Source organism: Mixophyes fleayi, chromosome 4 (genome assembly GCF_038048845.1).
Source record: "Mixophyes fleayi isolate aMixFle1 chromosome 4, aMixFle1.hap1, whole genome shotgun sequence".
Lineage (NCBI taxonomy): Eukaryota > Metazoa > Chordata > Amphibia > Anura > Limnodynastidae > Mixophyes > Mixophyes fleayi.
Genome location: NC_134405.1, coordinates 311,280,365 through 311,296,625, shown reverse-complemented (window position 1 = coordinate 311,296,625; position 16,261 = coordinate 311,280,365). Strand labels below are relative to the sequence as shown.

General features: G+C 41.6%; 1 protein-coding gene across 1 annotated transcript in view; it reads left to right on the top strand.

Annotated features, from left to right (window-relative positions):
• Positions 1-16,261, top strand: part of HMGXB3 (HMG-box containing 3) — a 51,149-nt gene that overhangs the window by 15,597 nt on the left and 19,291 nt on the right. The window contains exons 11-13 of the mRNA XM_075210039.1: positions 9,270-9,419; positions 10,304-10,605; positions 11,944-12,071. Coding sequence (XP_075066140.1) covers positions 9,270-9,419; positions 10,304-10,605; positions 11,944-12,071 — 580 coding nt within the window. The remainder of the gene's footprint in view (positions 1-9,269; positions 9,420-10,303; positions 10,606-11,943; positions 12,072-16,261) is intronic.

The following is a 16,261-nucleotide window of genomic DNA, read 5'->3' as shown; positions in this document are numbered from 1 at the left end:
GTATTACTCTGCAGGTTCAGTCTGTTTAGCCTGGGATAGAATAGGAAGGGCACCAGGGATCTCACTCACAGCACCCTCTAAAGCCACAGAATTAACCACCTCCATGGCGGCTGCTGAGGAGGATCCAGCATTTAAAATTCATAGAAGCAGCAGTTGGTTCTGCTTGCCGGTTAATGAGCTGAGTAAGTATAGAAACCGACTGCACTAAGAAAGAAACTCACACCGGCTCCTCCGCCACGGGCCTGCTTGCCCTGGTCCCCCACTTCACACTGCGCACAAACAGCTCCCTGGTCCTGTTGCCCCATCGGCAGTTTGGCATAGCATTGTGAATATGTATAAAACTTAACACAGGAACTCTTCCCTTAGAGAACTACAGTATAGGTCATAAACAATCAATTACTGGATTTAGACTCTGGCTAATGCCCCCCAAACCAGTGAAAGAAGTAATAAAGCCCACACTTGAAATACTGTCCTATCTGCATATAAAGTCTGATATGATCACCCTATGTGCTGAGGACTAACAGGCACTATTGACTCCCTTTTTGTTAAAAATCTCCCCTGTTGGGGTTCTTAGTCTTCAACAGGTTAGTCAGAGGGATAAGAGAAGCCAGCAGCATTGAGAACCCTCTATGTCTCTCAGAAGTCCAATCGTGCTGGAAAACGGCGCAAACGTCTTCCCGCTCCGGAGGAGACTCTTACGCCATTAACTGTCAGATGTCTCACACGCAGGAACAGGACCTCCACAACATCCTGCTTAGTATGGTGTAGTGTGCCTGCACCTGAAAATGCCTCCTCCGATCTGCACTGACATTGCCCAGCTCGGCACTCCGACTGAGGACCAGCCATATTGGGAGATACCAAGTCACTCGCTAAGTTAGAAGGGGGCTTGGATCTCATAGAGGTGCAATTAGGAGCACAGTTCTGAACTGGGCAGTGGACCGTACATGTTGGAGGAGGCACTTACAGGTGCAGGCGCACTACGGCACACTGGGCAGGATATTTGTGGAGACCCTCTCCTGAGCGTGTGAGGCGTCTGGCAGCTAGGGGAGTGAGAGAGATTCCCCACTGCTCATGGTATGCCACGGAGCGGGAAATATTTGCGTCATTTCAAGCACAGTCGGACTTCTGAGGCACCATAGAGGGTTCATGCTGCTGCTGGCTCCTATTCACTGATCCTTCTGACCCTGTCAGCTAAGAGCCCCACAGGGGAAATTCTTAGTAAACATTACATTATTTAACCTGTCCCTATTAGTCCTCAGCATATAGGGTAATTCTACCAGGCTCTGTATGCAGTTAAGACAGTCGTTACCGTGTGGGCTTTATTACTTTTTTTTTTACTGTTTTGGGTGCTTTAGCCAGAGTCCAAACTAGTAACTTTTTCTGCTATTCATTGTTTGTTTGCTTGTACTGTATTTCTTTTGTTTTTGTTTTTTTAAATAAATAAAAAACAGCTTAGCTTACTATGTCTGATAAAGTGAAGAGTTCCCATATTAAGCTTTATACATGCTCATAATGCTCTGCTAAATTGCCAGTAGATTTTGACAGACCAACATATTAGCTTACTAAAGCTGGGTACACACTACAGATATTTCAACCAACTTTTTATGCCGATCGATTTTACATGCGATCGACGGTCCGATCGCTCGGTCCATGGACTGCATACACACTAGCCTTGTTTAGGACGATAAAGGGAAGAGCGGACGTCCCTTTATCGACTTTTTACAGCCATGTTGTCGTGAGCAATGACTGTAAGTTCGTACTCACTGTTGTGGATCGGTCCGAAGTTTATACACACAACACAGCGGACACGAGATTGGAACGAAAATATTAAACGGTACGACCAACCAAATGAGGCGACAATTGTCCATTTGGGCAGACTTTCGACCATCGTGTCACTACACACACTGACCCGACTTTTGAACGAGCGGTCGTATGTCGGCTGTTTGATCCGATTATTGGATGAAAACAGTGTAGTATGTACCCAGCTTTAGTCAGGGATTGTCATTTTCTCCCACTAAACAGTTTGATAGGTTTGGATGGGAGAAAGATCTCCAACTGTTCAGAAACTTAAATTGGCCAAACTTTTTAGTAATACCAGTAATACTGGTGTTAATTCAGTATCTTGATACAATGGGAGATCTTGATGCTTTAGATAATTTAGAACATCTTTTACTTTGCCAACATTATATGCCAACTACTACACAGGAGGATCCCAATGTGAAATCCAGAATTATATGTTGTAAAAAATCTAAATCTTTCTATATGATAACAACTGCTCCCACATACAGGTTTTTGAAAACAATGTATCCAAAGAATTACACAACTTAATTAATCAATTGGGCAAAATGAAAGAAGACACTCTTACTAGAGATGAGAGGAAAGCTCTAAAAGAACTAGAACTCTGGGATGATGTTATCATTAAGCCCTTTGATAAGGGGGGCAATGTGGTCATTTGGCCAATAGATATGTATGTCCATGAGGCATCAAGACAGCTGGATGATACCAAATGTTACAGACGTCTATTCTCCAATCCAACGGAAGAATTTTAAAATCTGTTATCAAATAATAGAAAGCGCTCTAGACAATGGGGTTATATGTAAAACTGAATCTGATTTTTTGCAAGTGAATAATCCCAGAACCCCCACTCTATATTTGTTACCCAAAATTCATAAAAATAAAATATCACCACCAGGAAGACCAATTTTATCTGGCAATGGTAGTCTTACCGAACAGGCCAGTATCTTTCTAGATACTCACCTAAGGAAACATGTTGCATCACTTCCTTCTTACATTAAGGATACCACCAATGTTCTTAGATTGGTGGATGGCATCACATTAGATGATGATTGCTGGCTAATAACTGTGGATGTGGAATCCTTATATACCAGCATAGGTCATAAGGTGGGTATCGATGCAGTTAACTATTTTCTCAAATCTGAAGCTAATAAGGAATTCAATGAATTCCTGATTAAACTCTTTTATTCTGAGGAGAAACTTTGTTTTTTTCGACAAGTTCTACCTGCAGATTCAGGGCTTGGCAATGGGGGCATCCTGTGCCCCTACGTTTGCAAACCTGCATTTGGGACCATGGGAAAGAGAAACGGTTTTCCATGACAATTTACAGATGTATACTGACCAGGTTGTCACCTGGGTCAGATACATCGATGACATCTTAATTTTTTGGCAAGGAAAGATCAATCTGTTTGAAGAGTTTTATTGAGATCTTAAACAACAATAACAATGATCTCAAACTCACATTTATGATGAGTCAATGCTGTATCGACTTTGTAGACATTATGATCAAAATGGAAACCAATGGTAAATTGGAAACTGATTTGTTCCGCAAACTAACTGCCACTAATAGCATTTTACATTATCGGAGCTCTCATTTTCCACCAGTATTGAACAATATTCCTAAAGCTGAACTACTCAGGATTAGACGCAATTGCTCTAATCTGAATAATTTTAAAATCAGACCTGAGGAATATTGCATTAGACTACAAGAGAGAGGCTGTAGTCGGAGATTTATTAAAAAATCTCTACAACAAGTTTATCAATTAGATCGACAAGATCTGATCTCCACTAAAAAAGGGACTAGACCAATACTTTACGGGTCACAGGTAATTTATGTAATGCATGGAAACAGATTCAACATATAATTCAGAAGAACTGGTCTATTTTAAGATCTGATCCAGATCTTCATACAATCTTGGGCAATAGAGCCCTATTTAGTTGGAGAAGTACCAATCTGAAAAACAGGTTGGTAAGAAGTCATTTTGCTCATAGAAAAAATGTTGATACAATTACGGGATCCTTTAGATGTGATAATTGCAAATTATGCAATCATATGATCAAAATTACTGAATTCTCAGATCGTTATGTTAAAGTACATCAAATTAAAAATTATATCAACTGTAAAACCAAGGGAGTCATATATGTTCTAACATGTGCGTGTAACATACTATATGTAGGTAAAACCAGCAGGATGCTTAAACAACGAGTACTTTAACACATTGGCTCAATCTGCAATGCTCAACATGACTGATTGTCACAAACACTTGACCTCTGTAGCCCAACATTTCAATCAATGCAATTTAATGGACTTAAAATGCTTTGGAATTGATAAAATCAACTTGGGGATCAGAGGTGGAAACATCGAAACACAACTATTGCAAAGAGAGAGCAAATGGATTTTCCTTTTAAACTCTCTCTCCCCATTTGGTCTCAATGAGAACAGTAGCTTTGCCAGCTTTCTTTGATAAGCCTCCTCTTATAAGGACTATATGCATATGTATGAAACAATATACCCCATCATCTATAACTGTTTGGCCATATTTTTATGGTACCATTCAATGACATTGGACATATTGTTGAAGTAATATTGTTTTAATTTGACACCAACAATTGTTGATGTCTTATTTGATAATCAATATTTTACCAACTTAATGGGAACAACAATGTATGATTTATTCTTAAATCAAATCATGTAATCCCTTTAGGCAATTAGTATGGTTAACCTTTTGGAAATGTATGAATCATAATTCACTAAACAATATAGCAATATAAAAGTAAAAAATTAATAAATGAGGAATAACTGAAAAATATATGGATGTAGATGCTGGGTGATACAACCCTATGTAGATACAGTGAGTGTAAATACATATATAATAAGTTGGCATTATCAACAGTTTAAATAGTTTTTGATTACTACAAATACTTACCTTCACATTTTGTACATACTCATTTATTATTTTTTGTTTGCTTACTTTTTTTCACCTTGGTATTTATATTCCTTATTATCGTCTATTATGGTTTATCCCTATTTATCACATATTCATTATTTTATCTTGCTGTAGTTTTTACCACTCAGTCATCACCTATTCCACTTAATCATTCACTTTGAAGTTTGTTAATTATTTTGATGGTATGCCTATTATCAGACTTACATCTGTTTTGTTGTAATTTATATTTCTTTATACATTTTTTATTTTTTATTTATCCCACTTGCCTGATATTTGCATATGTTACATGTGGTTATGTGTAAATTTGCATTTACTTACATTTTTTATATTATAATAATCTTTTCCATAAACTTGTCCTCAATATTCTACTTAACATCCATATGTCTTATGATGGGTTGGAACTCTCACTTAGATTGGTCAAAATGCTTTATAACCTCCCTTTATGCTTATTGGCCATCTCCTATGTCCATCCAAGTCATTCTTTTTGTGATTGGTGAACGCTAGTATTAACTACTTTTTATATTTCGCCAACATTCCTTGATAATAAAGGCTAAATGCCCTTCAATACAGATATATCATCGTAATCCTCAGGTATTTTATCTATTTTGTCAATAATCTAATAAAAGGCATATTTCTTTAAATATTTTATTGGACCTGGAGTGCTCTTATTAATTCCAACTCTGGCTTCTTGGTGATAAAAATTTGTATTTGTTGGTAGAGCACCCCCTCATCCACATAAGGAGATTTCTATAACCCCGATAAAATTGAATAGAGGTTGGTCCCTCTCCTTGTGCGTTAACACAATTTTCTCTGTTAAACTGCCAGTAGGGCAGCATGAGCAGGGGGCCATTTGTGCGCAGTGTGAATTGGGGACCAAGGCGGGCAAGCCTTGGATGGCCCTTCTTACCGCGTCAGGGGAGCTGGCGTGGGTTTCCTCCTTAGTGCAGTCGGTTTCAATGCTTACCCAGCTCATTAACTGGCAAGCAGAAGCTACTGCCGCTTCTATGAATTTATATGCTGGATCCTCCTCGGCGGCCCCCATGGAGGTTGTTAATTCTGTGGTCTTAGAGGGTACAGGAAGTGAGAGCCCTCGGGTCCTTCCTTCTCCATCCCACATCACAGAGTCTGAACCCAAATGGTCATACTCTCTGGGAGGGTGTTTGGACCACCTGAATAGACATTTGGTCCCTAGCGCTCTCTGCTTTCTCATCCATTGTTGTCATTCTCGGATTCAGAGGGCTCATATGAAGAGGACGGCTAACTATTGGAGGATTTGAATTCTTCTCAATTGGGAGACTGGTATAACAATTTCAGAAACCAGGGAGTTCAGAATCTGGTGATGGTGGTATATCATATCCTTGACTTGGTGAAAGCAGAAGACCAGAGTCTTCCTGTTATGGGGTTATTTAAAATGTATTATGCCCATGTTGGTTTGTTTCCCCTTGTCGGTAGAAGGAGGCAGAGTCCACCTGGAAGCAACCCGACAAGAAGTTTTCAGTTCCTCTAAGGCAGGGGTGTCCAACCTTTTAGCTTCCCTGGGCCACATTGGCAGACGACGAGTTGGTTTGGGCCGCACATAAGATACAATAACGATAGCTGATCATCCAAAAAACCATAGAAAACATGGTTAACATATATATATATATATATATATATATATATATATATATATATATAATCACTTTTTTTTCAAATCCCCCTATACTTACCTTTCAATCGCCCTGTTCAAAAAATCCTCTCTAGTTATTATACTATAATCACTTTTTGTATTGTTTCGATGCAATATCATTTAAGCCAGGCATTGTATATCAGGGTGCCCTGACCAGGCCTGCGATACACCACTGTGACCCCAAATTGTGACCTGTTTTGCTAATTACACCACTATGTTAGTTAAGGGATAACAACTTATAATGGGCCAAAGAGAATAATATATAATGCCCCATTAGTATTACAAGTAGAAGTATGTAGCAGGGAGATAAGGTCCATGATGCTTCAGTACCAGGTGACTTTTATTCACTTGTCAGCGCCCCTTGAAATAATAAAAAAAAATCCCCATTAACTTACCTTTTAATCGGCTTGTTCTCCTGTCCTCTTCTCTTCTTTTCTCCAATTCTGTGCTGCTGATTGTTCTTCTCGCGCAGGTGTCTTCTCTGTGCTGAGCTCCGCAATGGATGATCACGCCCGACATTCACTGCGAGCGCCGCACGGAGGAGGAGACAAGGGAGGGAGCCGGAGTACCAGCTGACGTGCCCGCAAGGTACGTATTTCCTCTTCTTTTTTTTTTTTTTTGCAGGATTTTTTTTCCCATTAAGAGCGCTGCCCCCTTGCCACAACCAAAACTCCTTCTGGGCCACATTTACAGGCTTGCTGGGCCGCATGCGGGCCGCAGGTTGGACAACCCTGCTCTAAGGTATCTCTCTTTATCCTCTACAGAAGCAAGAAGTGGCTCGTTCTTGGATACTCTGGTGGCCAAGTTAGTCCGTCATACTACCCTGCAGGTACCAAGCTTGGTGGTACTCCAGGATCCAACGGATGACAAAATAGAGGGGTTTCCGAAGACCATCTTCCTTGCGGCCGGCACGGCTATTAGACCTTTGTTTTTGTCCCATTGGGTGGCCAGAGCTATGTAATCCTGGGCCAAACAATTGGCGGCGGGACTACAGGATTCCAAGATATTCCTTTTGGCTCTTCACCTTCTGCTCAGTCAAGGACCCTTCCATCATCTGGACTTCGGATGACTTTAATTCGTGGCTGTTGAAGTCGGCCTCTGGAGATCTAAGGGATTCTCCTCTAGGGTAGTGGAGACTTATGAGGGCTAGAAATCCGGTTTCAACAATAATATCACAGGGTGTGGAAGATCTATGTACAATGGTGTGAGAGAAAGTGTCATAATCTTGCATCTTTCAGTCTGGCATAGTTTCTGACTTTCCTTCAAGATGGGTGGAAACGTGACTTAGTTCCCTAAAGGTTCAGGTCTCTGCGTTTTTTATTCAAACTTTTCTTTAGGGGGTTGTACATGTTCAGTCTCCATATGTTCTTCCATTGACTCTGTGGGACCTGAACTTGGTCCTTGATGTCCTTTAGCATCCTCCATTCGAACCCTTGCATTCGGCTAATATATATTTCTTGACATGGAAGGTGGTGGTTCTTGTGCATCGGCGCGACAGGTGTCGGAACTTGGGGCACTGTCTTGCAGGGTCCCTTATCTGGTGTTTCATGAGGATAGGACGGTTCTCCAGACTGTAACCTACCTGTTTGCTGAAGGTGGTTTCAGGGTTCCATATAAAGGAATCGGGAAATAGTGGATCCGGCTATTCGAGAAGGGTTTTCTCCTTCGGGACCCTCTTCCTTTTTTTTTCTGGATGTTGTGCTGGCCTTGAAGGTTTATGTGGACAAGACCTCTGCTTGTCTGAAGACAGACTCTCTTTTTGTGCTTTATGATTCCCATAAGAGAGGTTGGCCAGCCTCCAAGCAAACTATTGCTCGTTGGATTCAGTCTATGATTAAGCATGCTTATGTGAGTATGAATCGTTTTGTGCCTCAGATTCTCAGTTTTTCAGTTCAACATTTTTTTGCATCTTTGGACGCCAGGTTAGGTCGCAGTGTTTTGCGCGCTGGTAGACTAGAGCATTCCGTCCCTTAGGGTTTACTTTAGAAGGTCCCCATGGTAGCAGTGTCCCTCAGAGTGGATGATGGAGAAAAGTGGATTATTGAACTTACGTTAAATCTTTCTCCGAGTTCATCCGGGGGACGCTGCATTCCCTCCCTTTTGCTGTTCTACTGTTTGGATTGAATCGTTGACCCCCTTTCTTGGGACTTTAGTATTACTGAGGTCTATGGGGTTGCAGAGGGGAGGAGACAGCAGCAAGTTTAATTGTTAACTATTTAAGTGCCTTCATACAACCCCATGGTAGCAGTGTCCCCCAAATGAACTCTGAGAGAGATTTAACAGAAGTACAAAAATCCTCTTTTTTTCTTATTCAGTATATAGAAAGTAAGAGCTGATTCAGTGCAGTCAGTCAGTAGTAAATAACAGGGTTTTACGGATACAGGATGCATACCAAGAAGGGTCATCATAACTACTACCACTGTGCGAACAATACCTATGGGAATTAAGTTTTATTAATATTTAGCACTTTAAGATCCAACAGACATGGTGTTATGGAGTCTTATCTGGAAATCTATTATCCAGAAACTTCTAAGAGCCACAAAGAAAGAAAGGAATTATTTCCTGTTTCTCATTGATAACTTCTTTCACAGGATAACTATTGACTCTATCCTACAGTAACTGTCAGGAGCACTGCTAAACAGTTTAATGAGGAGGAAAGGACTAAAATGTAAATCTGCTTGTTTTAAGGATTGATGCTCCATATTGGGGACCCTTATCCATCCCAATAATTGTGCAAAATAAATCCCACACCTGTAGTTCAGTTTCATTTTACAGTACTAATTGGACAGAATGATTAACCCATACATGTATTGTAAGAGGAAATCATAATTATTACTTTTCCTATATTGTTCCCACAGGACCTGGGCGTAGCTACACAAAGGGGGAAAGGGAAGTGTAAAAATCCCTTCTGCAACTTCATGTATACCAACAGACATAAGCCGAAAATCTGCCCTAACTGTGGATTTAATCTAACAAAGGACAAAGTAGAAAAAGAACCAAAACTTTCTGTGAGTACGGAGTCATTATGTGTTTGTAACAAAAGATCAATTTATGTCAATAATGGTAAATTGTCCACTTCCTTCTGTTGAAGATAGAGAGCATATTGTAGCATCACAGATTATAAACATGATCAACATATATCAAGTTTGCTTGTGTTAAAGTGACTTTAAAATGTATTACATCATCCTCTTATTGATAGTTTATTCCTTGTTGGTGCTTTAATATGGTTACATTAGTTAACTCGCCAACATTTATTATTTACTGCATTATGAATACATATATCTTTAAGCACTTTCTATATGTCTTCCATTACACTGTATAAAAGACACTGCTGCCCGTTTGAAGGTTTTACTAATCCAGGGAGTTGGCATCCTGTGTCTCTCCAGCTAATAGGGATCTACAAGTCCCAGCATACTGCTGGTGATCCACACGTTGTCCAGTTGTGATGTTTGTAGCACTGCGTATGTAACCTATGTCTCTCAAACAAGTCCCAGCATTATTCACATTTCCCTAGGGCAGCATGAACTCTAAATACAGCAGTGTAAACCAGTGTATTCATCTAGACCATTCAACCTCCTGCTCCCCATGACTCCTATGTGCTTCCCTTTGTTTGCTCCTATGACTGCTCCCCAACATTGGTTCCGCATCTCTTCCTCATGTCTTATTCCACATTTTACTTGTTTGTCCCAATGTGTGCTTCCTATGTCTATTTAATGGTTCCACTTGTTTGCTCCAACATGTTTGTTCCCCAGTTCTCTGTTTCTTCTGGATTGTGTTCTCTCTGTTGGTATTTGTAAATAAACCTGCTTTGAAGTAGAATGTGTTAAGTTGGTAGAGGAGGAGAACTCCTTTTCTATGTGAACTGCCTCTGGTAATTGCTGCTCTTTTGCAGGAAGTGCCCATATGTATTTCCACTTGTCTGAGTGTGCAAGATCCTCTGACACAATCACATAAGGAAATCCAGCGACAGTCAACTCTCCAACTACTCCGTAAAACTGTGCAGATCCCTGAGAATGAGTGTGAACTGTCCGACACATTCATTCTCATCCAAGAGCTCAATAGTTCTCGTCTGGTTCTTTCTGATGTCAGTGATGGCACTGTAACCATTGAGCAAACCTCCTGGGCCAGCTTCTACGAGTCACCGGCTGACCAGTGCCTGCTTTGTGGAACCCAATTATTTAAGGGCGACAAGAAGTAAGAGTTTATTTTTTCACCAGCTAACACATGATGCTTCTTCCAAGTAACTATATCCCTGCTGCAGTTAAAATGATTTCACACTACAATGAGACATTTAAACACTATGGGGGAGATTCAATTCAAAGCAATGTGTCTCTGGAACAGTCTGTGAAGGCATTACATGATGTTGCTTCTCCGGTCATTTTTCCTTGCACTTTATAGTGGTACATCGCGGTGATGTCCTCCGGGACATCGCGTTGATGTCCTCCGGGACATTGCTTTGAATTGAATCTCCCCTTACTTGCTATATGTTCTTGTTTATTCTTGTTTTACTTGGATACAACAACAGTTCTGTTGTGTAGATACAATTGTACCCAAAACACCTTTGTTACTTCTAAGGGCAACAACATTAAATATGCCTGGAATATTGAAATTACTGAGGGTATATTAACTCTTAAAATGGTATACCCACTATAAATGAAATGTTCACATTGAAAACACTACCATTATAAGGATGAAACCCATTATCTATCAGCTCTGTGCTTGTGCAGAAATGTGCATATGTTTGCGGAGTAGAAATGGATGTGCACCCTTCCACAAAGCAAGGGACACTCTCTCCAGCCCTGGTTTTCGACAATAAGATTTACATCCAGTGCCTATAGTATGTTTTATGAGCTTGAAATAACCTTCTTCTCTACCTTTTTTAATATTGGTGAATTATATTCCTTTTAGTTAATAAAACGTTCCAAATTGCAAAACTGGTTGTACAATGAGTCCATTTTAAATCTGGCCTCTCACAGACCATGATGATTGGCCAACTCCGTTTCCAGTTTGGTCATTTAAATGGGTAGAGAGACTGACAGGTCTGGCCACTTGGCCTCAGACTTGCCAACCTGATGGGGGTTTTTTGTGATCGTCAGATGACCACATATACAAGCAGGTAGTGGCTAAATCAGCAGATCTGTTTCAGATGGATTATTTGGTTTTGGTTTGGGGCCATGTTGCAGTGTGTGTGAAAAATATAATATCATATTTATCATAATGGGAGAAATAAAAACATTGTATAAAGATAGTCTTAATGTTTGTGTGTCTGCCTTGAACAAAAATCACTTTATTTATTTGCAGTAGATTCATCAAACCTAAATAGGAAATGTGGAGGTGTTTCCCATAGCAACTAGTCAGATTCTAGCTATAGTTTTCTAGAATGTACTAGATAAATGATAGCTAGAATTTGATTGGTTGCTAAGGGAAACACCTCCACTTTTCCTTTTTAGAAGGCTTGATAAATCTACCCCTTCATCCATCTCATTCTGGCTAAATGTATAGTTTTGGTATTGTTGTTTTTGTCTCTTGCAGTTCAATTGCTGGCACCCAGGATTGCTGGATTTTAACAGCTAACCGTCTGCAGCAGGTGACTGCTCAGGTCAAGGTGTGTCTAAACCCCCAGTGTCTGGCTATACACAGCTTTAATGATATCTATACTGGTAAGTTAAAACAAATACATACACATACTGTACTGTGCAGGAGTTTTAGGTAGGTGTGGAAAAAATGCTGCAAAGCAAAGAAGCTTTCAAAAATAGAAGTGTTAATAGTTTATTTTTATAAATTGACAAAATGCAATATGAATCAACAGAAGAGAAATCTAAATCAAATAATTATTTTTTTTGTGACCACCCTTTGCCTTCAAAACAGCATAAATTCTTCTAGGTACACTTGCACACAGTTTTTGAAGGAAATTGGCAGGGAGGTCTTCATCATAAAAAAGAACAAGAAGTCCTGGAAGTGAAGATATTGACCCCACACTGCCCTGATCTCAACATCATCGAGTCTGTCTGGGATTACCTTAGGAGACAGAAGGATTTGAGCAAGCCTACATCAACAGAAGATCTGTGGTTCTCCGAGATGTTTGGAACAACCTCCCTGCCGAGTTCCTTCAAAAACTGTGTGTAAGTGTACCTAGAAGAATTTATGCATTGATGCTGATTTGAAGGCAAAGGGTGGTCACACCGAAAAATGATTTAGATTTCTCATCTGTTCATTCACTTTGCATTTTGTTAATTGCTAAAAATAAACTTTCTCTATCCACCTTTGAGGGACAGCGGGACATTGGGGTATAGAGTAGGGACAGGGCGAACTGACACTTTAAAACTTCTGCTAACTAAGCCCTAGCTCCTCACTCTCTATACACCACATCCTGTTAGCTTCAGTCTAGCATAAGTGCCTGGTGAACGGACTGTGTTTGGGATGCTGCACAGCACAATTCTGTTTATTTTATTTTAGTTCTGGTTAAGTGTTTTTGGAATTGGACGTTTCTGCCTCCTGTCATGTGACAGCCGGCAGCTGTTAGAACTGCAGCTGTAAATCGCCGCTGACCGTGCACAGCATGAACAGCTGTGCGCTGTCCTCCATGGCTGATCCTGCAGAGACACTGCTGCAGCCACCACTGCGTGCAGGAGGGGTGGCAGCAGATAAGTGTACTCTCTCCCAGAACAGTGCTGGGAAAGGGGGGGGGAATTAATCACAGTGGGTCCCCTAAGCTAGGCTGGTTCTTACTAGTGGCAGTCATAAGGTTAATAAAAAAAAAAAAAAAGATAGCAGGTACTGGTTCTGACGCAGCGGTTCCCGCCTGGGCTCGGTCTCCAACACTGTGGCTGAACTTGCTGAATTGGTGCAGTCTCAGTCTGTGGGCGATCCTTCTTCTAACCCCCCTTACTTTGTGGAGAGTGATTTGGATTCTGCTAAGTCAAGGTCCAGCTGGCCTGGGGAGGCGGATTCTGTACAACTGGCCTGGGTAACAGGGGCATGCATACTCAGTACAAGGTTTGGTTTCGGTCTCCTCCTCTTTAGAGCGGATGTTGCAATCTGCTACAATGTCCTCCTCACATAAGCGTAAGCGGGTGGCGGCACCTCTGCAGGGAAATGAGTCAGATTCTGATCCTTCTTACCAGAAGGAGGGTGAATTAGCGTTGGATTTTGACATGACGCTCCTTCTGTGGTGGAGGAGGTTAATTTTGATCGTAAGAGTGTGGAGGATTTAATACAGGCCGTGCGTCAGGTACTTGATATTCCAGAGGCGGCTGTTCTGGTCGCTACAAAGTCTTCTCTTTTTTTCTTTACCGCTGCTTCCCAATTGGAAGATTCATTGGCTGAACCTTGGGCTTCTCCAGATTGGAAGTTCCAGGTATCTCATCTGCTGCACTCATGTTATCCTTTTCCTCCTGAGGATCTTGCAAAATGTGAGGCGCCTCCACGTGTGGATGCTCCAGTTGCAAGGTTGGCAAAGGTGACTACTATCCCTCTTCCCAATGCAACCACTCTTAAGGATAGTACAGACTGTAAGGTTGAGGCCGTCCTTAAGTCTATTTTTGTGGCGGTGGGTGCCTCTCTGACGCCCGCCTTGCCGTCAGCATAGGTCAACAAAGCGGTAGAATGCTGGTCAGAACAGCTGTCTGAATATTTGTTGGCAAGGAGACCGTCTTCTGAACTGTTTCCATTGGTGGAGTAAATTCAGAGGGCTACGGAATTTTTAGGGGAGGCGGCCCTGGATTCGGGACTGATAGGGGCACGAATATCTGCCTTTGCGGTTTCTGCTCATCGGACTAGCTGGCTTAAGTCCTGGGAGGCTGCTGATGCGTCTAAAAAGGCTCTTGAGACAATTCATTTTTCCAGGGGTGTTTTGTTTGACCCTCAGCTTGACTCCGTTTTCAGTCAAGCAACGGGAGGAAAGAGCACTGTTCTTTCTGTAAATGCTTCCAAACAAAGAATGTCCAGGTTCCAGTCCTTTTGGTCTTCAGGCAGGTCTCGCGGTTAATATTTCTCGGGCCAGTCCTCCAGAGGTTAGTCGTAAGTGGCTCAGGGATCAAAACATCAAAATTTTGGGTTGATGGCCAGGAAACTCCCCAGACCTTAATCCCATTGAGAACTTGTCGTCAATCCTCAAGAGGCGGGTGGACAAACAAAAACCCACAAATTCTGACACATTCCAAGCATTGATTAGGCAAGAATGGGGGGCCATCAGTCAGTATGTGGCCCAGAAGTTGATTGCCAGCATGCCAGGGCGGAGGTCTTCAAAAAGAAGGGTCAACACTGCAAATATTGACTCTTTGCATAAACTTTACTTAATTGTCAATAAAATCCATTGACAAAAAGGTCTAATACTGAAGAAGCAAACTTTGTGAAAAACAATATTTGTGTCATTCTCAAAACTTTTGGCCATGACTGTAGGTTGGGAAGGTCTGGCTTTAATGGCTTGGCTGTTGAAGCCATGGTCCTGAGAGCTAAAGGTTTTTCTGAATATGTGGTACAAACCATGCTTCGGGCTCGGAGTTCCGCAAAAATGTATCGTTGAGTCTGGAGGACAAACATTGCCTGGTGTGAAAAGAAGCCGTATCCTACGTCTTCTTTTCGTTTATCAAAGTTACTTGTGTTCTTGCAGGATGGGCTGGACATGGGTTTGCACCTTAGTTCTCTTAAAGGTCAGGTTTCGGCCCTTTCGGTCTTCTTTCAAAGAAAACGCACTGTCATGCCTGATGTGCACACTTTCAGGGGGTGTTCAATGTTCAACCTACATTTGTTCCTCCAGTAGCACCATGGGATTTAAATTTGGTGTTGAATGCTTTACAGCCTTTTGAACTCTTGAATACGGTGGAATTCAAATTTCTTTTGGCCATCTCTACGGCAAAAAGAGTTTCAGAGCTTGCTGCTTTATCTTGCAAGTCTCCTCTTCTTGATTTTGATTAGGACAGGGCAATTGTTTGAATCAAGCCTTCCTTCCTCCCTAAAGTAGTGTTTAGATTTCACTTAAATCAAGACATTGTCATTCCTGCCTTGACTACGTCTGCGTCTTCAGAGGACAACATTTCTATTTGTTCTCTCGATGTGGTCTGAGCCTTGCGCATTTATGTGCCTAGAACTCAGGATGTGCGCAAGATTGAGGATCTTTTGATTCTCTATGATGCGCACAAGAGAGGCTGGCCAGCTTCCAAGGTGACTATTGCGCGGTGGATTACAGCTGTAATCTGTCAGGCTTATAGTGGGACGGGGCAGCCTGTTCCAGATAATCTTTGGACGCACTCTACAAGGTCTGTGAGTGCTTCCTAGACGTCATGCAATGGTACCTCATGTGAACAGTTATGTAGGGCGGCCACGTGGTTTTATGTGCACATATTCACTCGGTTTTATAAGTTTAATGTGTTTGCATCCAAGGATGCAAGTTTTGGAAGAAAGGTGTGCTTTGTGCCGTTCCTTCTGAGCGTTCCCTCCCGTGATTCGGCTTTGGAATGTCCCCGGTGTCCCCCAAAGGAGGATAGAGAAAATAGGATTTTTATACTTGCGTAAAATCCGTTTCTCTTAGTCCATTGGGGGACACCCGGCGCCCATCCTTAACGCTCTGGTTTCTCCTACTGTTTGACATGTTGTCTTGGTTTTGAGAGAATGTTGTTTTTTCTCTGTTCCTGTTTTCCCTCTATCTCCGCTATCTGTGGGCTTGGTTAAACATAGACTGAGGCTAACAGAAAGTGGGATATAGAGAGCGAGGAGCTAGGCCTTCGTTAACAGAAGTTTTAAAGTGGCAGTTCGCCCTGTCCCCTACTCTATACCTCAATGTCCCCGATGTCCCCCAATGGACTAAGAGAAATGGATTTTACGTAAGTATAAAAATCCTATTATTAGCACT